This window comes from Bison bison, unplaced genomic scaffold, assembly GCF_000754665.1.
Source record: "Bison bison bison isolate TAMUID 2011002044 unplaced genomic scaffold, Bison_UMD1.0 scf7180017864370, whole genome shotgun sequence".
NCBI classification, from domain to species: domain Eukaryota; kingdom Metazoa; phylum Chordata; class Mammalia; order Artiodactyla; family Bovidae; genus Bison; species Bison bison.
The window spans coordinates 7299213-7321890 of record NW_011494942.1 but is presented as its reverse complement, the minus strand read 5'-3'; the positions used below and the strand labels follow the sequence as shown (position 1 = coordinate 7321890).

The window sequence follows — 22678 nt, the reverse complement described above, 5'->3', positions numbered from 1 at the left end:
TTTAGGAGAGAATCAGGAAAGTAACGTCTCAGATGGCATTGACACTCAGCAGGAGTGACAAGGCCGGAAACACATATTGTAGAAAAGTAAGTACGCAGGAGGGCTTCGCAGGTGGTGCTAGTGGTACAGAACCCACCTGCCAAGACGGCAGACGTAATAAGAGACCCACGTTTGATCCCTGGGTTGGGAAGAGCCCCTGGAGGAGGGCATGGCAACCCACTCCATGGGAGAACCCCGTGGACAGAGGAGCCTGGTGGGCTACAGTCCACAGGGTCGCAAAGAGCTGGACACAACTGAAGCGACTCAGCACACACGCACTGTACACAGGAATAAGGAAGTAGGGGTGGCATGAATAGGCAACTGTTTCAAGAAATAAGGCTGTGAGGGGAGAGGAGAAACAGTGTGATATTGAGGGGGTATGCAGCTTTTAGTACTTAAAAAATAAATTAGAAGATATTAGAACATATTTGTGTGCTAGTAGGAATAATCCAGCAGAAAGGGAAAGATTAATGCAGGAAAAAGGGGATAATGAAGGATTATAATATAATAAAGGGATACATTGTATGGGGTAGACTCTAAGTACTGTATGAACACATAGGAAAGGAGCATAATGAAGTCTGGGCTGGTGATAAGAAGCCTTTGTGCTGGACTGGAAGGATAGTAACATCTCCACAGGCAGAGAGGAAAAGGGAGCATTTTTTGGATGAATAGGACAAACTTGATAAAAGCAAAAGGAGGTGATAGAGCACATGTCATTGAAGAGAGAGTTCTTGTTGAATAGAACTGGGAAATAAAATTTGGCTGAGTAAAGGGGATATGGGCCCCCTGGTGGCTCAGATGGATACAGATTACCAAGTGGTCTGAAAAGGACGGGGAGAAGTCTGTACGGTGGATGCTCTCTTAACCAGTTTCTACCAGCTGACTCATTACGGTCTCCAGTGCTCTGCGTTTCTACCATAAACACAATTTTGAATACCTCGTATCATTAGATTCTGCTCCAGTGTGCCTGTTTCTCTCATCAGTTCTGATATATTACTAAGAGGCAGTTGTGTTTATTTATGCCCTACCCTATTTATGCCAACTCCATTTGTTATGGTTATTTGTTTAAACCTCATACAAATCAGTGATTTAAGTGGGATGATGAAGTTGATAATGCTGTGTAAAGATTTATGGATACAGTTGCTAAAAATTACTCCTGAATTAGATGAAGATTTTAAAATGAGTATTTTCTATCCATAGTTTTTTACCAGCAATTTTAAGTCTACTGCATGAAAAAAAAAAATTATTTGTTTATATGGCCGCACCAGGTCTTTAGCTATGGCATGTACAATCTAGGTCCCTGACCAGGGGTCGAACCTGGGCCCCCTGCATTGGGAGTTCAGAGTCTTAGTCACTGGACTACCAGGGAAGTCCCTCTACCACATTATAAGGAAACCCAAACTGGTAAACACAGATGATACATTATGAGTGTTGTTTATGCAAAAAAGGTGCCACAGAACTATCAGCAGTGGATCCTTACTCAAAGATGAGGCCTTTAGTCTTAAGATAAAAGATAGAGAAGTGAATATTTGTTTGCCTGTTTTATTTGAAAATGTTTATTGCTTGTATCATTTTTAATTATTATCTGACTACAAATTATTTGACTACTCAGATATTGGTCCTGCTTGTATTGGTTGAGGGAATTTCTGCTGTATTTGATGTGAGGCTTTCAGGAAGCCAATGAAGACCAAGTAGTACTTAAAGATGATTATTAAATGGGAATCTCCAGGATGAATGGGATGGGATTCTGTACAAGGGAAGTATTAATCAAAATATATCCCAGTATTAATGTGCATGTTACAAACTGTTCTGCTAAACTACATTATCATGTGGTGTTTACCCAGGAGCCTTTGAAGGAACTGGGAGAGGAAAAGAAATTAATAGTTAATGAGCATCTTCTACCAGACATTTTGCTAGGTCTCTACATGCATTATCCTGATTAATGCTTACAGCAACTCCTCTTTTCAGAGGAGGAAGCAGCTTTAAATAACAGGTTAAATAACTTTCTCAAGGTAATTTAGCTAATGAGTGGGGAAAGAGAATGCCTTTACCTTACCAGGGAATCTCGTTAAAATCCCTGATGTTCTTTAGCTAAATGGTGAGGCATTCATTTAATTGCTGAGTAATAAAATCTCCTTTGAATTAAATAAGACCAAATGAACTCTGATTCTTCTTTAGTAGGTGGGGAATCACCGCAATGTTGGCAGAGTACCCGCTCTAGCCTTTTTCTTCTAAAATCTTTTGTTGGTTTAGAGTAGTATGGGGACTATTAGATTTTTACTGTAGATGAAATGGACAGTTGACCGTCCCCACCCCACCCCCCCCAAAAAAAAGCACATTATGGCACTACATGGTAGTGGGACAGAACTCAAGAGGGTGCCAAAATCATAACTTAGGGAATGATATGCTGGTTTTTGGCAGTTGAGCCAAAACCCTTGGGTACATTTGGCTTTTGAATGGTGTTGAATGGTATTATGAATCCTAGTGATATTTTACTTCAAATAAAGTAGTTTTTAGGTAAATTAAAAATAAATATTTCTTTGGTGTTTTGAATATTGAAATGTAATAAACATTAAAGAAGTAGTAATCAGGTTTCTTCTGAGGGGTCTTTTTCCTCATTTCATTTCTTTTACATTTGTGGTTTAAAAGTGAAAAGATAGTTACAGAGTAATACAGTTGGCCCTTCATGGCCCTGGGGTCTGCTTCCTTGGAGTCAACCAACTGCAGGTAGAAAATATTTGGGAAAAAAAATTCCAGAAAGTTCCAAAAGGCAGCAGTTGAATTTTTTGTGTGTGGCAGCTGTTTACATAGTATGGGCTTCCCAGGTGGCATTAGCAGTAAAGAACCTCCCTGCCAATGCAGGAGACATGAGACAAGGGTAGGGTTGAATCCCTGGGTTGGGAAGATCTGCTGGAGAAGGGGATGGCAACACAATAGTCTTGCCTTGAGAATCCCATGGCCAGAGGAGCCTGGCAGGCTATAGTCCAGAGAGTCACAGAGAGACAGGACTGAAGTGACTTAGCATACACACATGTTGTATTTACAGCTATTTACATAGCATTTTGGAGAAGGAAGTGGCAACCCACTCCAGTATTCTTGCCTGGAGAATTCCTTGGACAGAGGAGCCTGGTGGGCCACAGTCCATAGGGTCGCAAAGAGGACAGGGCTGAAGCGACTTAGCACAGGGCTTCAGCCATGTCCCCTTTGCGACCCTCTGGACTAGAGATGATTTCAAGTGTACAGGAAATTATGTGCAGATACCGTACCATTTTATATAAGGGACCTGAGCATCCACAGATTTGGATATCTGGGGGTTGGATGAGGGGTAGGGAGGAGTCCTGGAACCAATACCTGGGTACTGAGAGACAGCTGAGCACGAATAACTCCTGTTACAAAAGATTTAGATACTCAGATGTAAACTTGAAAGCCCCATACTTCTTGCTACACTGTACTGTGTTATCTGCTCCCTTATCAGTTCCTTCTTCAGAGATCATTGCTGTCTCTTTTTTGGCATGTCTATATCTACTCCTCCCTCTAAAAAAAAGCAACTCTTACTATCATATGTTTCTTGTTTTTTTCATATTCCCCTCCCAGCATATATAGTTAACCCCGTTCTTTAGTAGGGAGTGTGTGATTTAGTCCCTTTCTTGTTCTCACTAGGTTTTTGTGTATTTTTTGGAGGAGGAGCCACATGTGAAAGTACTACTTGAGGATAAATTCCTGGACGTGAATCCAGAGTTCTGTAATTCGAATCTAAACAGAGTTTTTGCCATTTGAATTTATTTTTGATGTTTTTGACTTTTAAAATAGCCCATTTAAAAAATAGGTAATATACATGCATGTCAAAATTCCAGCAGGTGCAAAATGAGTCAGCCTCTCATTGCCTCTCCTTCAACTGATCTGTTTTGTTCTGTTCAGTGGCCTCTGTTAACATTTGTTGTATATCCTTCCAGAAATAATGCGTGCACATATAGGCATATGTCATATGCCTTATGACATTTTGTCATTTTTTTCCTCCACAAAGAATACCATACACACTGCCCTGCAGTAGAGATGTATCATAGACATTGTTCCTTTTTAAAAATTTTTTAAATTCAAATTATTTTGGCTGCACTGGGCTCTTTGGTTCAGCACACAGACTTCTCTGCTTGCAGCACATGGGCTTAGTCGTGGTATGTGGGATCTTAGTTCCCCGACCAGGGATCAAACCTGGGCCCTTAGACATTGTTCTGTACTAGTGTTTGGAGAACGGCTTCATTTTTCTCTTTAGGACTGCATCATGCAGCTTTCCCATACTTGATTTAGCCAGTTCCCAATTGATGGACATCTAGGTTACTTCCAGTCATTTGCCACCATCATGCTGCTTGTATATGTCATTGTGCATCTCTGTATGAATTTAAAGGGTATGGGCATTTAACATTTTGATAACTGTTGTCAGATTGCACTTTGTGAAGATTGTTCAGAGTTGCACTTACAGCAACAAGAGTACGAGTATGAAACACTCACACTGTTTTTTCCGACTTTGGACCTCTGCCAACCCAAGCAGTCAACGTGTTGGTTTAGTTTGTTTTCATCTTTTGATATATTAAAAAGACATCTACGTTCCATTTCTTTGAATTTCTTTTTTTCAGTTGGTTTATTGATCTTTTTCTTACTGCTTTGTAGGAACTTGTTAGAAATCAAGGAAATTAGCTGTTTGTGACATGTTGGCAAATCCTTTTTCTTAGTTTTCTTATTTATCATAGTCCTTACCAAGCCTGATGGAGTAGGAAATGGCAAATCAGTATTCTTGCCTGGAAAATTCCATGAACAGAGGAGCCTGGCTGGCTACAGTTCATGGGATCGCAGAGTGGGACACGACTGAGCAACTAAGCGCACTCACCATGCAAGAACTTACTATTTTTGTGTAATTTCTTAAACTTTTTCTACTTTCTGATGCAACTACCTAGGTACAAAATGGTGGGTATCATCCCTGATAATTCAAATTGTGTGATAAAATGTACAGAAGATAATGACTATAGTTTTGGGTATTTTGCTTTTAGAATATTTTCTGGACTGATTAAACATTAATGTCTGTCAGCATTATAATACCAAAAGTAGGATTGTCAGTCAGGGAGGAAAGGAGATTTCATGGGTAATCTGACTGAACCAACATTTCCTGAGTATCTACAATGTGCAAAATTCTTTATTGGGTATTGGGATAAACCTTTAGTGAATTTTGAGGGTGGGACATACACACTGGTGAAAACTGATAGAACTGGGAAAGAGCTTGGCAAGATCAAATTTAGGAAAGATGAGACAGTCTAGGAAGTAGTTTCTTATCTGTTTTGCTCTTAAGCTTCCTGACCGCTTCTCAAGTCCAGTCTAAGGTTTCACAATCTCCATTCTTTGTTAGAAATGTCCCAGGGATTTAGCCTGCTTTCCATCTTCTTCATTTCCTTATTTACTTTTTCTTTTTGATTTAGTGCCCACCAAGACTGACTGTGAAACCAGATAGACTCCCCATCCAACCCCTTTTATTGTCCCCTGACGTAGGAACATAAAACCCATAATGACCATAGTTATTGCTGATCACTGATGCTGGGAGGGATTGGAGGCAGGAGGAGAAGGGGACGACAGAGGATGAAATGGCTGGATGGCATCACTGACTCGATGCACATGAGTCTGAGTGAACTCCGGGAGTTGGTGATGGACAGGGAGGCCTGGCGTTCTGCGATTCATGGGGTCGCGAAGAGTCGGACAGGACTGAGTGACTGAACTGAACCGATGTATACACAAGTAAAGATTTAAAAAAATAACAAATATGAGGAAGTAAGAAAATAGGGGAGTATATGTTACCAAGTTCCTGTAATAATAGGCTGTAGTTCTGGATTCCCTTGATAAGCTGGTAAGACAGTTGTCCTTTTTACCTTCTGATTTGTTTTGCTGGTCCTCCACCCTTAAGACTTTCCTCTTTTGTTTAAGCTCCTGTTTAGTGAACGCCGTGTTGAGTACTTCCTCCATACGGACTTGGTGGTGGATTAGCCACTAAGTCTTGTCCCACACTTGTGGCCTCATGGACTGTAGCCCACCAGGCTCCTCTGTCCTGGGATTTTCCAGGCAAGAATAGTAGAGTGGGTTGCCATTTCTTTCTCCAGGAGATCTTACCGACTAGGGATTGAACTTGGGTCTCCTGCATTGCAGGTGGATTCTTTACAGACTCAGCCACCAGGGAAGCTCTCACACTGACATAATGGTCTGATTTTAATTTCCCCATGCCGTGCTGTGCTTCATCACTCAGTTGTGTCCTACTCTTTATGACCCCCGTGGACTGTAGCCTACCAGGCTCCTCTGTCCTTGGGGAGTCTCCAGGCAAGAATACTGGAGTGGGTTGCCATGCCCTCCTCCAGGGGATCCCTGGAGGGGATTCCTGACCCAGGGATCAGCAGAGCTAGTCAAACAGAACAGTGGGCGAGCCCTTGTTCCCAGGTGTAATCTATCAACTTACCTGGGCCTATCCTATTTTCTCCCCTTTCATCTCAGGGATAGTTGTCTTTTTCCCCCTGCATGGTTAATCTTCCCATTGCTTAGCTGACGTTAAATTTTATTTTTATTCACATTTTTGATCTTTATATTTGAATTATTTCTCATTTGTTTTTAGGTAAAATTTGGTAATACTACCTTTAAAACAGATGTGTATCTCAAGTCCCTCAACCCTCAGTGGAACTCAGAGTGGTTTAAATTTGAGGTAAGTTTTTAAATGTCAGCATTTTTTGTGTGTGTATTTTTGATATGACCCTTTTTTCTCCTCTCCCCAGGAATGATTGCACTACCTTTTATTTCAGGTAATGTAGTTTTTGTACACCAGGAAAATATTTCCTGTGTGTGTGCTCAGTCACTCAATTGTGTCTCTTTTCGGCCCCATTGGCCTCTGCCCATGGGATTCTCCAGGTAAGATTACTGCAGTGGGTTGCATCTTCCAGGGCATCTTCTCAACCCAGTGATCAAACCTGCATCTCCTGCATTGGCAGGTATATTCTTTACCATTAGTGCCAGCTGGGAAGCCCTGCTGCTGCTAAGTCGCTTCAGTCATGTCCGACTCTGTGCGACCCCAGAGATGGCAGCCCAATGGCAGCCCACCAGGCTCCCCCATCCCTGGGATTCTCCAGGCAAGAACACTGGAGTGGGTTGCCATTTCCTTCTTCAATGCATGAAAGTGAAAAGTGAAAGTGAAGTCGCTTAGTCATGTCCGACTCTTAGCGACCCCATGGACTGCAGCCTACCAGGCTTCTCCGTCCATGGGATTTTCCAGGCAAGAGTACTGGAGTGGGGTGCCATTGATTTCTCTGTGGGAAGCCCTACGAATATTGAATTTTCAAAAAAATTATGTTACAGTTTAGAAAAATGGTGTATGAATAGGAGAGCCCAGATTAAAAAGGTATTATATTATTATGTAATAATTTTCCTCTGGATTTTAGCATATACCAAAAATCACATATGCACTGTGTATGGATTAAAAGTTTTTGAATTTTGTAAAAATATGTCATAAATATTACCATTTTAACCATTTTTAAGTGTACAATACAACAGCATTAATTGCATTTACCTGCATACAATGATACGCAGGCATCACCACTATTTCCAAAACTTTCTGGTCACTTCAGAGAAACCACTCATTCAGCACCAACTCCCTATGCCCTCCTCTCCCCTGCCCCTTGTAGCCTCTCATCTACTCTCTGTCTCTGAAGTTGCCTATGTAAGTATTTCATGTAAGTGGAATCATAAGTATTTGTCCTTTTGTGTGTGGCTTCTTTCACTTAACATGATGTTTTCAGGGTTCATCTGTGTTGTGCAGTGTGTATCCAAATTTCATTTCTTTTTATGGCAGAATAATATTTCATCTTATGAACATACCATATTTTGTTTATTCTCTTTATCTGTTATTGAACACTTGGATTTGTTTCTGCCTTTTGGCTGTTGTGACTAATGCCACACCAGTGAACACTGGTATACAAGGATCTGTTTGAATCTTTGTTTTCAGTTCTTTTGGATATATACCTAGAAGTGGAGTGGGTGAGTCATATGGTAATTTCTGTGTTTAGCTTTTTAAAGAACTGCCAAACTTTTCCACAGTGGTTGCACCATTTTGCATTCCCACCAGCATGTCTTGAGAGTTTCAGTTTTTCCATATTCTTGTCCATATTTATTTATTTTAAAAATGTAAGTCATCCTAATAGGAAGGATAATTTAATTATATAAATTATCCTATAAATTATATACATTATTATATAATTTTAATGTGCATTTTTATTATGAATGAGGTGAGTTTGATTTCTTATGGCTAAGGCTCATTTGCATTTTTTTACTTTGAACTGTACCAAAGGAAGATATGTAGATTTTTGAGGTAGACTTCACCAGACTTGATGACCATTTTAATACAAAGAATGTAAATGTGAGGTGGTATCTCATTGGTTTTCTTCTGCATTTCTCTGATGACTAGTCTCTCTACCTTTACTTGGAGATAAATCTGTGTGATTTTTTTTTCCCCAGAGATAAGTAATCTTCTACATTATGCATACATTTATGGTAATGAAGATTTTTATTATATTTTTATTATAAGATTTAACTTTTAAAGTATCCTTTTTTAGGTGGATGATGAAGATTTACAAGATGAACCTCTCCAGATCACAGTTCTTGACCATGATACATATAGTGCAAACGATGCCATTGGTAAAGTGTACATTGACATTGATCCTTTACTCTACAGTGAGGCTGCAACTGTCATCTCAGGATGGTTTCCAATTTATGATACCATTCACGGTAAGCAGTACATTTTAAGAAAATAAGTCACGATGTTTTTTAAAAAATTAAATCTTCAAAATTATTTTTGGTCGTGCCAGGTCTTTGTTGCTGCGTGGGCTTTTCTCTAGTTGAGGTAAGTGAGGGCTTCTCTGTTGTTATGGAGCATGGGCTCCAGGTGCCCGGGCTTCAGTGGTTGTGGCTCATGGGTTCCAGAGCTCAGGCTCAGCAGTTGTGGTGCATGGGTGTTGCCCTGGGTGTCATATGGGGTCTTCCTGGACCAGGGATTTGAACCCATGTCCCCATTGGCAGGCCTATACTTAATCACTGGACCACCAGGGAAGTCCTCACAATCTTTTAATTTATCTTAAAGACTTTTGTGCTAAATTTGGTTTTTTTAAAAATATGACTTTTGTTTTAATAGACATGTGGTAGTATGTATTGTTGGTAGAGTTGTAACTTTTCTGACCGAAATTTGGAATAATGCTTGCTGAATTTGTGCAATATAATAAGCAAATACATCATTTGAAAATCATCTAATATTAGTACTCTGTTTCTAAAGCATACTTTAAAATGAATGATTTTGAAACTTTGTAAAAATTCTTGAAAGGAAGAAAAGTGTTCAAAGGCTTTTTGTTACCTAAAGTAAAGTTCTCAAAGTATGGTCTAGGGACATCTGTGTGTCCCTGAGATACTTTCACAGGCCCTGAGAAGTGAGATGAGAACTGTTTTCGGCATGATACTTACATGTATGTCATTTGCCATTTTTAGCCTCATTTTCTTAGGAGGGTACAATGGAGCTTTCTAGAGGTATCTTAGATAGCATATTCAAAAGCAGAGACATTACTTTGCCAACAAAGGTTCGTCTAGTCAAGGCTATGGTTTTTCCTGTGGTCATGTATGGATGTGAGAGTTGGACTGTGAAGAAGGCTGAGCGCCGAAGAATTGATGCTTTTGAACTGTGGTGTTGGAGAAGACTCTTGAGAGTCCCTTGGACTGCAGGGAGATCCAACCAGTCCATTGCAAAGGAGATCAGCCCTGGGATTTCTTTGGAAGGAATGATGCTAAAGCTGAAACTCCAGTACTTTGGCCACCTCATGCGAAGAGTTGACTCATTGGAAAAGACTCTGATGGTGGGAGGGATTGGGGGCAAGAGGAGAAGGGGACGACAGAGGATGAGATGGCTGGATGGCATCACTGACTCGATGGATGTGAGTCTCGGTGAACTCCAGGAGTTGGTGATGGACAGGGAGGCCTGGTGTGCTGCGATTCATGGGGTCGCAAAGAGTCGGACATGACTGAGCGACTGATCTGATCTGATGTGATCTGATGATAATATCATGTTACCACACACTGAATGCAGAGCAGAAATGAGAATCTAAATATTTCATTAAGTTATGCACTATAAAGGTTCGAAAAAATGTAATGCCATTCTTATCATTAAACATTTTTTTGTTTTTCAAAATATAGTTATTTTTATAAAAATGTTTATTTTGACATAGATTTCCTGTTTAAATGAAGTAATAAGTAAATATTTTTCTGAATTCTCAGTTTAGATTTGTAACATGGTAAATATTGAAGATAGGTTTTGACCCACATAGACAAAGACTCTTTGAGATCCTCAATAGTTTTTGAGATTAGAGGGGCCCAGTGATCAAAAAGTTGAGAACCACTAACCTAAAAATAATGTCATCTCTTTAAAAGGGCAGATGGACCCATAAGAAACTGGCAGATACTTCTGCCTACAGTCTTGTACTTTTTGCCTATTTTACATTTTTGATCTGGCAATTCCATCGATAGTAGTTTATTATAAGAAGTAAGATATTTGATGAGATTTGTGTGTATTGTGACATTATTCATATTCTGTATTTTTACTGATATTTAAAATGGTAAAATAAGTTGGGAACAATATTTACTTAGAGCATCTGTAGAATAAAAATAATTGGGAAACAAGGTTAGCATTGCTATTATGATTGATACATTATTTTAAAATCATTAATTGGCATTTATTTGCTGATTATTTAATTATACTTTATTTTCTAAAGGTAGAAACTTGATTTTCCTTTTGAAATTTCAGGTATCCGTGGGGAAATCAATGTAGTTGTCAAAGTAGACCTCTTCAATGATTTAAATCGATTCAGGCAGTCATCATGTGGAGTCAAATTCTTTTGCAGTAAGTAAATATATTTTATTACTCATTTGACAGGAAATTTAATGCATTTATTAATAAATATGAGAAATTTTGTTAATTTATACATATTTATATTAATAAATATGAAAATGTATTAATAAATATGTTACGTGTGAGAAATCAAATTAATATTTCAGAAGGCTGACAGAAAACCTATTATACTTTGGTCTTAATGTCAAAGAGAAGATTGCTAGTTTTTCAAAACTAATTGCTGTAGTTCTGGAAACTTATCTGATTTTAAAGTAGATGATAGCCAATTTTCACAAGTTCATAGAAAGTTTTTTCTAGAAAAATCCAGTAGGGCATGTCTGTGCATGTGGTTGTCATGACGATGTCCCTGTGGCCTACAGGGAGGCTGCCTTTGGTTGTTCCCCCCTTCCCTGACTTCTCTAGTCTCTATGCCAGCCTCCGCCCAGGCCCACAGAGCGTGATTAGAAGGAATCACATTAGTCACTGCGGGTTACAGTACTTAACACCATTAGAAAGAGTAACAGGTGAGGATTTTTGAATCTTTTTCAGAATTTTTAAAGAAGAATCCATATGTTAATGAGAGAATATTTACTTAAACCTTATGTTTAGTGATACTGGGTTTGAGGTGGAGAATTGATTGGTAAAGCACTACATAAGAAATATTTAAGAAGGACTGGAAACAAGATTGAAGATAAAGGTGAAAAGTTTTTTCCTGCAATGCAACAAATTAATTCAGCCTTAGAGAAATTAGATATGGGAATGCAAAGTGTGCTAGCATTTGGTACAGTCTTAACTCAAAATGCAATAATTAAGGGAAAAAACCCAAACTGATATATAATGAGCCCACAGTTCATCCAGGTTACATGTTGAAAGAAAATCAGTGCATTCTTAAACTAGGTGTGAGCCCATGTGTAATATAAAACATTGTGATATAAAACAGCTGATATACTGTATTTGAACATAGCCTACGCTGTCTTGATGTCAGCAGGTAGTCAGTGGTCAGAGAGACAACACGAGGGGAGAGAACTTGTTGCACTTTCTCAATCAATGAAGACAAATCCCATTAATATCTACATTTGGGAAACATACTGGATGAGGCTACATGTGTGGAATATTCAGACCTAATTCAAATAGGTTGTTCAAAATCAGACAATATAGATGTGGAACCATTTGTGGTGGATGGACATGTATATCTTGCAGAAGTCTGACATGGCTTTAAAAAGCAGAATTATTTAAAAAGCATAATTACAGGACACTAACTTATAGAGAAGATTGCAAGCTACTCATCTGGTTTGAGTTTTACTCTTGTACCAGTAGTCAACAAAATCTTAAAATGATTTGCACATATTTGTCTTATTTTATAAAAATTAATATTTTATTGCCTATTACATTTTTTTCATAAATTAGAACAAGTTATTTTTGTCAAATGTGTAAAAGATCTGACTATAATTAAGCTTTGACTAACTGTCCCAAAAAAGAAAAATCCAGTGGCATTTTATGTTGGTATAGGATGCTAAAAGATAGGAGTGGAGTACCGTGGTACTATCCAGAACGACATAAACACCTACAGGTATGGAGCCCTACAAATGCCATGAAATATGGGGTTGCAATTAAGCAGTTCTGGGCAATTCATAGCCAGCCTGAACTAACAAGGTTGAAAACACCTAAATAATTGAGTTCGTTTCAAGGTACATGAATGGCTTGAAACTAATAACTTCACCACAAATGGCTCCATGTCAGTATTGTCTGATTTTGAACAGCCTATATGAATTAAGTGTAAATACGCCACACATGTAACCTTATCAGATTTGTTTCCCAGATGTTGATATTAATGGCATTTTTTTTATTGGTTGAGAAAGTGTGAATTCTCGAATTCTCCCCTTTTTGATAAATCCACTGAGCTTTGTTGTTCTCAGTATTGAATGAGTCTGTTAAGTAGTGTAGTGACTACTGAACCAGTTGGCCATGGAGCCATGGATTATTAGGAACTACAAACCTGTAGGACTTCTCAGATTAAGTCAGAAAGGTAATGGTGTGATTTTTGAGGCTGCATTATGAGGTGTTTTTAAACTTTTTAAAAGGGCTTCCAGTAATTAGAGGTTTTTGGTATTCATTATCTGCTTTCTGATTTTTTGTATAATACCTACTTAGCTCAGTTGAATTTTGACTTTTTTTATATTCTGTATTGAATACTACTTAAGATGGTGTGTAGCTATTTTCTGTATTATAAAAGTAAAGTTTGTATCTACTATGCTTATATGAGAAAGGTGAGAAGCCTCATGAAAGAAAATTATTGTTTCTAAGAATAATCATTAGAATCAATAGATTGGAAGAATCAATTAGAATCAATTGATTCTTGATTATTCTAATATTATTCGAATAATAATATTCTAATATTATTCTAATCAAGAATCATTAGAATCAGTTGTTTGATTGGAAGTATTATTATGATTATACTGAGGTTATCACAGTCAAAGATGTTCTTGTAGTATGTATCCACAAGGTAAGAACTAGTTGTACATTTTTAAAGGGTTGAATTTAACTTTGTGATAAACAGAGCATAATAAATAATTTTTTTTAACAGCAACATCCATTCCAAAATGCTATAGAGCTGTAATAATTCATGGATTTGTAGAAGAACTTGTGGTCAATGAAGACCCAGAGTATCAATGGATTGATCGAATTCGCACGCCAAGGGCATCAAATGAGGCCAGACAGAGGCTCATTTCTTTAATGTCAGGTATTTGAAAAATAATAATAATAACTTCATGGCTGATTGACTTAATCCTCGAGAATTCTTCACTTCCTTTTGACATTTTACTAAAACTTTACAATGAAGACTGAATTGTAACTGACTGTTTCCCTATCCTTGGCCCCATTCTGCTAAACACATGTGCATTGTTGTCTTATAACAAGAAATCTGAATCAGAAGCTTATGGTTCCTTTTTTCTAGGTGGTGAAAGGAAATTGCGCTTATGAAGTGGAAGAGAGGGAAGTAGTTTCCCTCCTTTGAGTGTTTATTTGTATGCAGAGCTTAGGTGATCTCTCTGAGGCTTCCTGTTTGCGTGCGTGCTCAGTTACTTCAGTGGTGTCTGACTCTTTGCAAGCCCATGGACTGCAGCCCACCAGACTCCTCTGTCCATGGCATTATCCTGGCAAGAATACTGGACTGGGTTGCCATGCCCTCCTCCAGGGACTCTTCCAACCCAGGGATTGAACCCACGTCTCCTACATAATAGATAATTTTTCCTGTATTGTGGGCAGATTCTTTACTGCTGAGCCACCAGGAAAGCCCCTAGGCTTTTTGTTTAAATGTCTTTTCATAGTCCTTCTCTGACAATTTATACCTCCTTTTATCCCCTACTCCCCTGCCACTCTTACCCCATTACTTTATTTTCCTTTGAAGAACTTATTTCCATCTAAAGTTTGTATTTATATGTATGTGTGTGTGACTGCATACGCACACACACGCACATACATTCATTCTCTCATATATATCAGATAATGAACACAAATGTGTTTATAATAAATTTGCATATTTAAATAGAAATATAGATATATTTAGTTATTAATATATTAAGTATATTAAACATGTACTTAATATTTATAAATTTTTAATATAATTGATGAAATTTTAAATATTTATAAATATTTAATGTTTGAATGCATATGCATGTTATATTTAATGTTACTGTTAATATATTAATTTAATTAAATGTTTTTTGTATTTAGTCTACATATTAAGAAATATATAATTTATTATATTTATTTATAATATATTAGAGTATATTATGTGCTGTATATTCTATGTATTTTATTTATATTATATATAATACTTGTTTACTTGTTTTTTATCTGTTTCTCCCCCTAGTATGTAAATCCCACTAGTTTTAGGGCTTTATCTTTCTTGTTCCCCTCTGTATCTCTAGCACAGAAGAAAAGAATGCCAGGCGCACAGTATACGGTGAGAAATTATTTAGTAAATGAATGCACGAATGAGTGAACCTTACTTAGCACATCTGTAAAATGTAGCTAGTAATATCTTACCTCCTTGACTATAGGAGTATGTACCGGGTAATCTTCTAGGTTCCCTTCAAGTTCTCAAAATCTGTGATTTTTCTGAACTCTTTCAAATCACCACCATACCCAGCTTTGTATTTTGAAACATACAGATAAAAAGCTGACTGAATTTTCTTCCCTTTTTTGTAGGTGAACTGCAGAGGAAGATTGGCTTAAAAGTTCTTGAAATGAGAGGAAATGCGGTTGTTGGGTACTTACAGTGTTTTGATCTGGAAGGCGAATCTGGGTTAGTGGTACGAGCCATAGGAACAGCGTGTACGCTGGATAAATTAAGTAGCCCAGCAGCATTCCTTCCTGCATGTAATTCCCCGTCCAAAGAAATGAAGGAGTAAGTATGAATTGATGAATTGTTCTTATGGAGCTTTTTATCTTTTGCTTACATATTTTCATTTGATTTGGAACAGTAGAGTTGTTCAAAATACATTTTTTCCTGTGGCAATTTTACTTATCAGAGATGACTATCACAATTTGAAACTTAGATCTTTCTAGTATTTTTTATACTGTCTTGTGAAATTCATATTAAATAATGTATAATTAAACTTGTTCTACATCTTTAGGCACTGTGTACCTAAAGCATAAAATGAACTTTTATGCATTGTGGGGAATTTTACTTGTTTTATGGGAAATGGTTAATACCCCATACCTCATAATCCAATTATGCATATTATTAGCAACATAGTATAGACAGCAGGGAAGAGACCTGTTCAGGGGTCTCAAACTTCAGTGTCTACAGAAGTCAAGCAATTTATATAAATAAAATAATTGGGTATAATTAAATGGTGAATACTGGGACTACATAGAGCAGATGTTGGCAAACTTTTTCTGTAAAAGACCAAATAGTAAATAGATAGTAAATATTTCATGCACTGGACATATAGTTTTGATCTTTGTTTATCAAAAAAAAATTTAAAAAAAGGAATTTGGTGATTTTAACCTTTAGGAAGTTTAGTTGATTTTGACCTTTAGGAAGTTTAGGAAGTTAGAGTCTCACATTAAAAAAAAAAAAACTCCATCTGATCCAACAAAACATTTCTGTTGGCTTGATTTGGCTTATGTGTCATTGTTTGTGCTTAAGGCAGAGATTCTCAACATGGTGGTGGTGCTATCAAGGAGTACTTGAAATGAAAAGTTTCTGTTGTAATGTCTGGGGTAAGGTGGATGATTCTGTTGGAGACCAGAAATGCTGCCTGTTCTGCAGAGCAAGGGACAATTCTATATAACAAAGACTTGTTTTATACTCAAAATGCTGATAGTATTTCCACTGAGAGCCATTGCTCTAGAGATTCTTGTAGATCACAGGTCAAAAAACTTGTTTTGGTAAATGACCAGAATGGGAATAGCAAGGACTCAACTTTGCTGTTGTTGCAAGAAAGCAGCCAACAGTAGTTTGCAAATGAATGGGTGTGTCTTTCATTCCAATAAAACTTACTGATTTTTGAAAAATGGATGGCAAGATGGATTTGGTCTGTACTGTGTAGTGTGCTGACCTCTGACTTTCATCATCAGGGAGTCAGAGTTCTGTAGTAAAAAAACCCAAAATGTTTCCTAGTTCAGCAGTAAAGAGAGGTTGCCTAGAAAGCAATCACAATGTTTTTTCCAACAGTCTTTATAAAGGTGAAATTTTTCTCTTTGTCTCAACTTAACTCTTTTTAATTATTTCTTTCTGCTGACCTTTAGTTATTTGAATTAAATTTTAGTCACAAGAGGGAGGACAGTATTGCGTATGCTACCTAATTTTATTTAGAAGTATTGATAAGTGCAATTGTTTTAAATAAATTGAGTGAATTTGCTTTATATTCCATTTAAAATATGTCTTAAAAAAGCTGTGAACTACCTTATGCCATAGATGAAGTCAGATGGCAGGTATAACCTTTTGGGGGATTGAGATTTTTTTCTTTCCATAGCAAATTTACTTGAAGACCTGGGTCCCTCCTCCTTCCGCCACCCTCCTGCTTTATCTGTACTGCCTGAAGGGGCCTGGCCTTTACAACTGTGATGTCTGAAGTTTTCCTCTTTTCACTAAATTACTTAGTGGAAATAAAGCTGCAGTACCTGTTGTTGTCTTAAAATGATATATGGATAGTAGAGAAATACATTTTGCCTGCATTCACGGAGAGTTCCATTTATAGTAAACCTGAGCTTGTCTAAGTTTTCTCTTTTTTCTAATTTTGTTGCAGCCATTTGCCTTAAATTTTCAGATATTCACACCATGAAGAATTTAAGTGGCTTCATTAAGATTTTATGATGGCATCTTATTACTTAAGTCACGTTATTTAAAAAAAAAAAAAAAAAAACTTTCAACCAGCTTCTTTGTCTTTTTGATAAAGAATTAGTTTGGGTGCTAGTTTAAAATTGTTTTATGAGTCATCTGATTGTATTACTTTGCTATTTAATTTTAACTTTGTTGATTCTAGACAGGAATTTGATAAAGGTAATTTGGATTATGTTCTTGTCTGAATGGACTTAATGTTAAGAAATACCACTGACATATTCTTGTAAGGCAACCTCTCATATAAGACCAATAAGAATTAGGGCTCCAAGAATACATTATGGTGATGCTCCTTCCACTATGCTTGGATTTTAATTCGATGTAATAATTTGAACATTTAACAGTGTTCATTTTATTTTGCTTTTATTAACCATGTGTTCTACTCCATCAGTTTGTTTTCATTTTAGATGTTTAGTGTATTACAGAGTATAAATCTCTTTGGTGTTTCCTAGTTGAACTATCTTAATGGTAGAAAGTGCATTTAAATATGATTTATCAATTCCCTACTCTTTTTTAAAAAGTACTTTTTAGGAGCTTTTAGTTATAGTTTCTCTTCTGTATGGCACTGATTCTTATACTTTTTAACCATTAGTCTCTGGAGCAGAGAAAGAAAAAAACAAAACCTCACTTAGTTGCTTGTATAGAAATTGGTCACCCATGAGATATTTGATTTTTATCCATTAAACACTTAAAAATTTAAGTTAGCAACAAAAGCAGAAACATTTGTCCTGCAGTAAAAGCAGTGATATTTTCAGAAAGTAGATGGTCTGTAAAGGACCACTGTTGCCAGTTAATGAGAACTCATGTTTGAATCTTGACAAACTGTGACTTGGGAATGTTTACTGGGAGATGGAAAAGGAAGAAAGGCCAGGAAAAGTTGGGCTCTTAAACTACTATTAATTTGAATTCTAAAAAATGGGAGCGTGAGAGCTTTTCAGAGTATAGTCACTTATTTGTTTCTCCCCATTGGGAGAAACATAAGGGAAGGAATTGCACAGTGAAATAATTGATTATATGAAGTCCAGGATTCTTAATTATATAATATGCCTTTTTTTCTCTCCTTTTTGGCCATCCATTGAAACTGCTCTTTCAGCTAAATTTCTTTGTGAAAATTTTAAATGTCATAGATGAATGTATATCTGTGTATCTGGTCTAAATATGTATCTTTACATGTACATAGATGTGATCTGTTGCAAGATATAGTTGATATCCTACAAAGTTTCAGTTTAGAATTTAGTTGAAATAAATTCTGTTTAAGTTTAAATAATATTTTCTGTTTGAAAGTTACAGAAGAGTCATTTATATTGTTTAATGTTTTTATTTTTTTAAGAGTAGTGTTCCTTTGCTTTGTTTTGTTCCCAGTGTAACCTGAGTTTAAGGTAGATATTTGGTGTGCAGAAATATGGACGATTGGATATACATATATATACATTCTATTCACTTATTTATCTTTATGCTGTCATTTTTCATATTCTAATGTACCCCAGTCTTGATATTCTAGACAGAAACAGTTCTGTTATAAACTTTCTTTATAGAAAAATATAATTAATTATATTAGCAATTATTCATATCTCAGTTTCAAAGTCCGTGTAAGAACTTCATATTTGACTTTCATTTTTATGGGTATTTTCTTCCTGAAATACTGTTCAGTAAGCTCAGTGATGATCAAAATAATAACAGGCATTTTAAAGTAACTGAAAATCCAAATCATAGTCTTTTTCTTATTTAATTCCACTGACAGTTCTGCTTGCTGTTTTTCTATTCACAGTCATAATTTATTAATCTGATTCCTAACAAATTAATATCTAGCTCTTCTTTTTTATCTCAACTTGTTTTGTGCATGCTAGGGATTAAAAAAATAATTCCTCTCCCCTAACAAAAGCTCATTTTAAACTGTTTTAACATAACTTTGCTATCTGTTGTATGTATTGTTTTCTTTTCTTCCACTTTGACCACAAACTCCCTCAGGTCTCCGCTGGTTCATCCTCCAAGCCATGGATGCCGCTCGACTCACAACAGCCCAATTCACACTGCTACTGGCTCACGACTTACTCAGAACTTCTCTGTGTCTGTTCCCACTCTCATCTATACTGGTACGAGACTGCTCAGACTCCAGAGCTGGGGAAGCAGGCCACGGGCAGAGTGGCTGCAGAGGGCAGGCAGGCAGGTAGCGTAGGCAGGCCCCCGCTAGTCTTTGCTTCCTCCTTTTCTCACTCCTAGTCCAGCGGCAGTGAAGAATCCTGTATTTAGCCGCTGCAGAGGCTCTAACTACATGGAAGTGAAAGTGTTCTTCCAGCTTCCAAAGTCTCTTCCATAGATCCTCTAAGACCCCTATCTTGTGTGTGTGTGTGTATATATATATACACACACACATATATATACACATACATATAGATACTGTGAGTTTTGGGAGAATCTTCCAGTGTATATTTTTGCCATTATTTCTGCATTAGAAATAAAATAGATAATTGGAATCTAAATGAAATAGCTGCCAAAGCTTCCAATTTGCTTATTTTCTTTATGTACAAAGCTTGTTACAGTAGGGTCTGTTTCGTTCTGTGGAAGAGAGCTATTGGAAAACAGGTAAGCGACTCTTGTGCATAAAACGCGATGTCTCTGTGTAACTATATTCATTTTCCACTCTGCTGTGTTTTTAGCTGTGGCACTCTTGATGCTATAGGATAAGGAAACATGTTTTTTTTCCAAGATACCCGTGTGTGCAAATATAAAAACTATTGTGAATATTTACACACACCATTTGCAGTCACCATTTTTTATTTTGTAACTTAAAAAAGCATTGTTTGTTTGAAAATATTTTTAATCATGTATTGATCCTTTTTGTTTATTTCTTCTTTTAATATTTTTTTACCCCTTGAGTCTGCCATTTCATGCTTTTTTGCTTTTTCCCTTGGCTTATTAACTGTTTCAATGCAGATAATTACTTATCTGGAGAATGGTGAATGGTTAAACAACAGTTGGATGCCTTTGGCCTCAGACCCAGCTCCACATTTAAGAAATGACTACTGGCCCTGCCCCAATCCTTCCCTGGTGTTTGGATCATGCTGCCTCTGTCAGGTCCTTTGGCACATGATTGCTTAATATTTCTCCACCTTCTTCTGGCAGGATTCCCTTCAATGAAGATCCCAATCCCAATACTCACTCATCAGGACCCTCAACCCCTCTGAAAAACCAAACTTATTCCTTTTCACCTTCCAAGTCCTACAGTCGACAGTCCTCTTCTTCTGACACAGATTTGAGTTTGACACCCAAAACTGGTAAGGCACTTCCACTCACCTTTTCTTTTTTTCTTTTATTTTCCAAATTTGTTTTTTGTTCCTTATTAGCTTTCCATCCAAGCCTTTCTTCCTGTTTTTGGCATTTAAGTTAAAAGCTAATGGAAATACTGATCATTTTCAGTGATTACAATTAAAATGTGAAAACTTTGTATAGTTCAGAAGTTATTTTGTTTAAAGCATGACATTTTGTTGATTTAACTATAGTTTAGATATGAAGTCCAGGATTTATTTTTGCATGTAGATATTTTTCATTTCATGCTCAAATTAAGAGGAATAACATCTCAAAGCATTTGAATAGAAAGTAACACTAGTAGCTTGCAGTCCAGTTCCTCATGCAGTATAAACAGTTTTGAATTCATTGTTTCTATTTTGAAATTTAATTCTAAGATTTTATTATGAAAAAAACCTTAAGAACAGCTGATATTGTTATACTGGAGTATATATATTTATTAGCTTTTATTTAAAATGTATGGTTTTGCTAGTCGTATTCTCTAGGTTAGAAACTAGCATTTATGCTTTACTTATTCTTGCATATTTCTCAGTATATGAAATTTATAATTTTTCCCTCTCCTATTTGTATTTTGCTGATCTCTCAGTTTTGTGAATATGTTTTATGATAAAAATTGATTAATGAATTAAATTAGTTTCTTATGCCTTAAAATAAAATTAGCTTATTTAAATCATCAGATTAATATTCTTAAGAAAAATAAAAGATAAATGAAACATTTAAAAGTTAATCGTTTGCAGTTTTTGCAAATAGCATGTTTGGGAGTTTCCTTGACAGATTGAGGAAAACGTTTTGCCTAGTTCATGTGTTATTTTTAATTTGTAATCTTTAATAACTATTTTTATGTTAGACAAGAAATTTAGAAGGACCCCAGATTTTATGAAAATAAGGAGAAGAAATCTAATTCTAGAACCAGTGCTACTTTCAAAGTAAAGATAGGGTGTTTTTAAAAAGCCTATAGTCATAATATTTGGAGAAGGAAATAACAGCAGACTCTAGTATTCTTGCCTGAGAAATACCATGGGTGGAGGCACCTGGCAGACTAGGGTCCATAGGGTCACAAGAGTTGGACACAGTTTAGTGACTAAACCACCACCACCAGACACAATATTATTTTTTATAAATGTAGTCACAAAATGTAAAGAAGATAATTATTAATACCTAATTCTTTGAAAAGCATTACTTTATTTTTACATGTATAACTATGAACAAAAACAAAAAAATGTGATATTTGATAGTAATGGATGCTGTGGAATGTGGCATCTTAACCATATTGTTGTCATAAAAACAGAATCATTGAAATTGTAGGGAATTGGGGGTGTTTTTTTTTGTTTTGTTTTTTTAAATTTTGTTTTTAAGTAAAGAATAAGATTCTGGCTTTGAGATTCATAATATCAAAACAATAAGGACGTAGCATAACATTTGATGAGTAGTTTCTTAATTTTTTGAGACTTTGTCCACTGCTTGTTCATTTTTGTATTCCAAGCCACTTTTCAGTATTCCTTATCTTTTTTTTGCCATGCTACAGACACATTTTTTAAAGTATTTTCCTTTGTCTTTCTGTTTCTTTTTAATTGATCAGGAAAACCAAATCTAGTGAAGATTGTCAAGTAATAAATTAACCAAACCAGACTTCTATTCCCTTAGCTTTCTAGTAGGCAATCAATTGTATTATCAATGGAAACTTTTTTTGTATTTTCTAGCTCCAAATTTTTGGTTTTTAAAAATTCATTTACAAAAAAAGTATTGTTCTCATGTATTTCTATATAAGCTGCTTCTAAGTAAATTATTTTGTTTTGCCTGTAATTATTCACTACATCAGTTGCATTTTTATAGGATATTAACAGTTTTTAGGTGCTTGTCCTAATCATGGGTCCTTAATACTTCTGAAAAAGTGAAAGTGAAAGTGTTAGTTGCTCAGTCCTGTCTGCCTCTTTGCAACTGCATGGTCTATAGCCCGCCAGGCTCCTCTGTCCATGGGATTCTCCAGGCAAGAATACTGGAGTGGGTTGCCATTCCCTTCTCCAGGGGGTCTTCCTGACCCAGGG

The 22678-nt window shown here is 36.4% G+C and overlaps 1 protein-coding gene across 6 annotated transcripts in view; it reads left to right on the top strand.

The window, feature by feature from the left end:
* The window catches only part of C2CD5 (C2 calcium-dependent domain containing 5), a 91923-nt gene that overhangs the window by 6436 nt on the left and 62809 nt on the right, over positions 1-22678 (top strand). For 5 of the 6 annotated variants that reach the window (XM_010855958.1, XM_010855961.1, XM_010855957.1 and 2 more), the window contains exons 3-8: positions 6680-6766; positions 8667-8838; positions 10895-10990; positions 13563-13718; positions 15188-15386; positions 20451-20602. In XM_010855958.1, coding sequence (XP_010854260.1) covers positions 6680-6766; positions 8667-8838; positions 10895-10990; positions 13563-13718; positions 15188-15386; positions 20451-20602 — 862 coding nt within the window. Of the gene's footprint in view, positions 1-6679; positions 6767-8666; positions 8839-10894; positions 10991-13562; positions 13719-15187; positions 15387-19295; positions 19421-20450; positions 20603-22678 lie in introns of all 6 variants that reach the window. The other variant, XM_010855962.1, reaches the window with a different exon arrangement.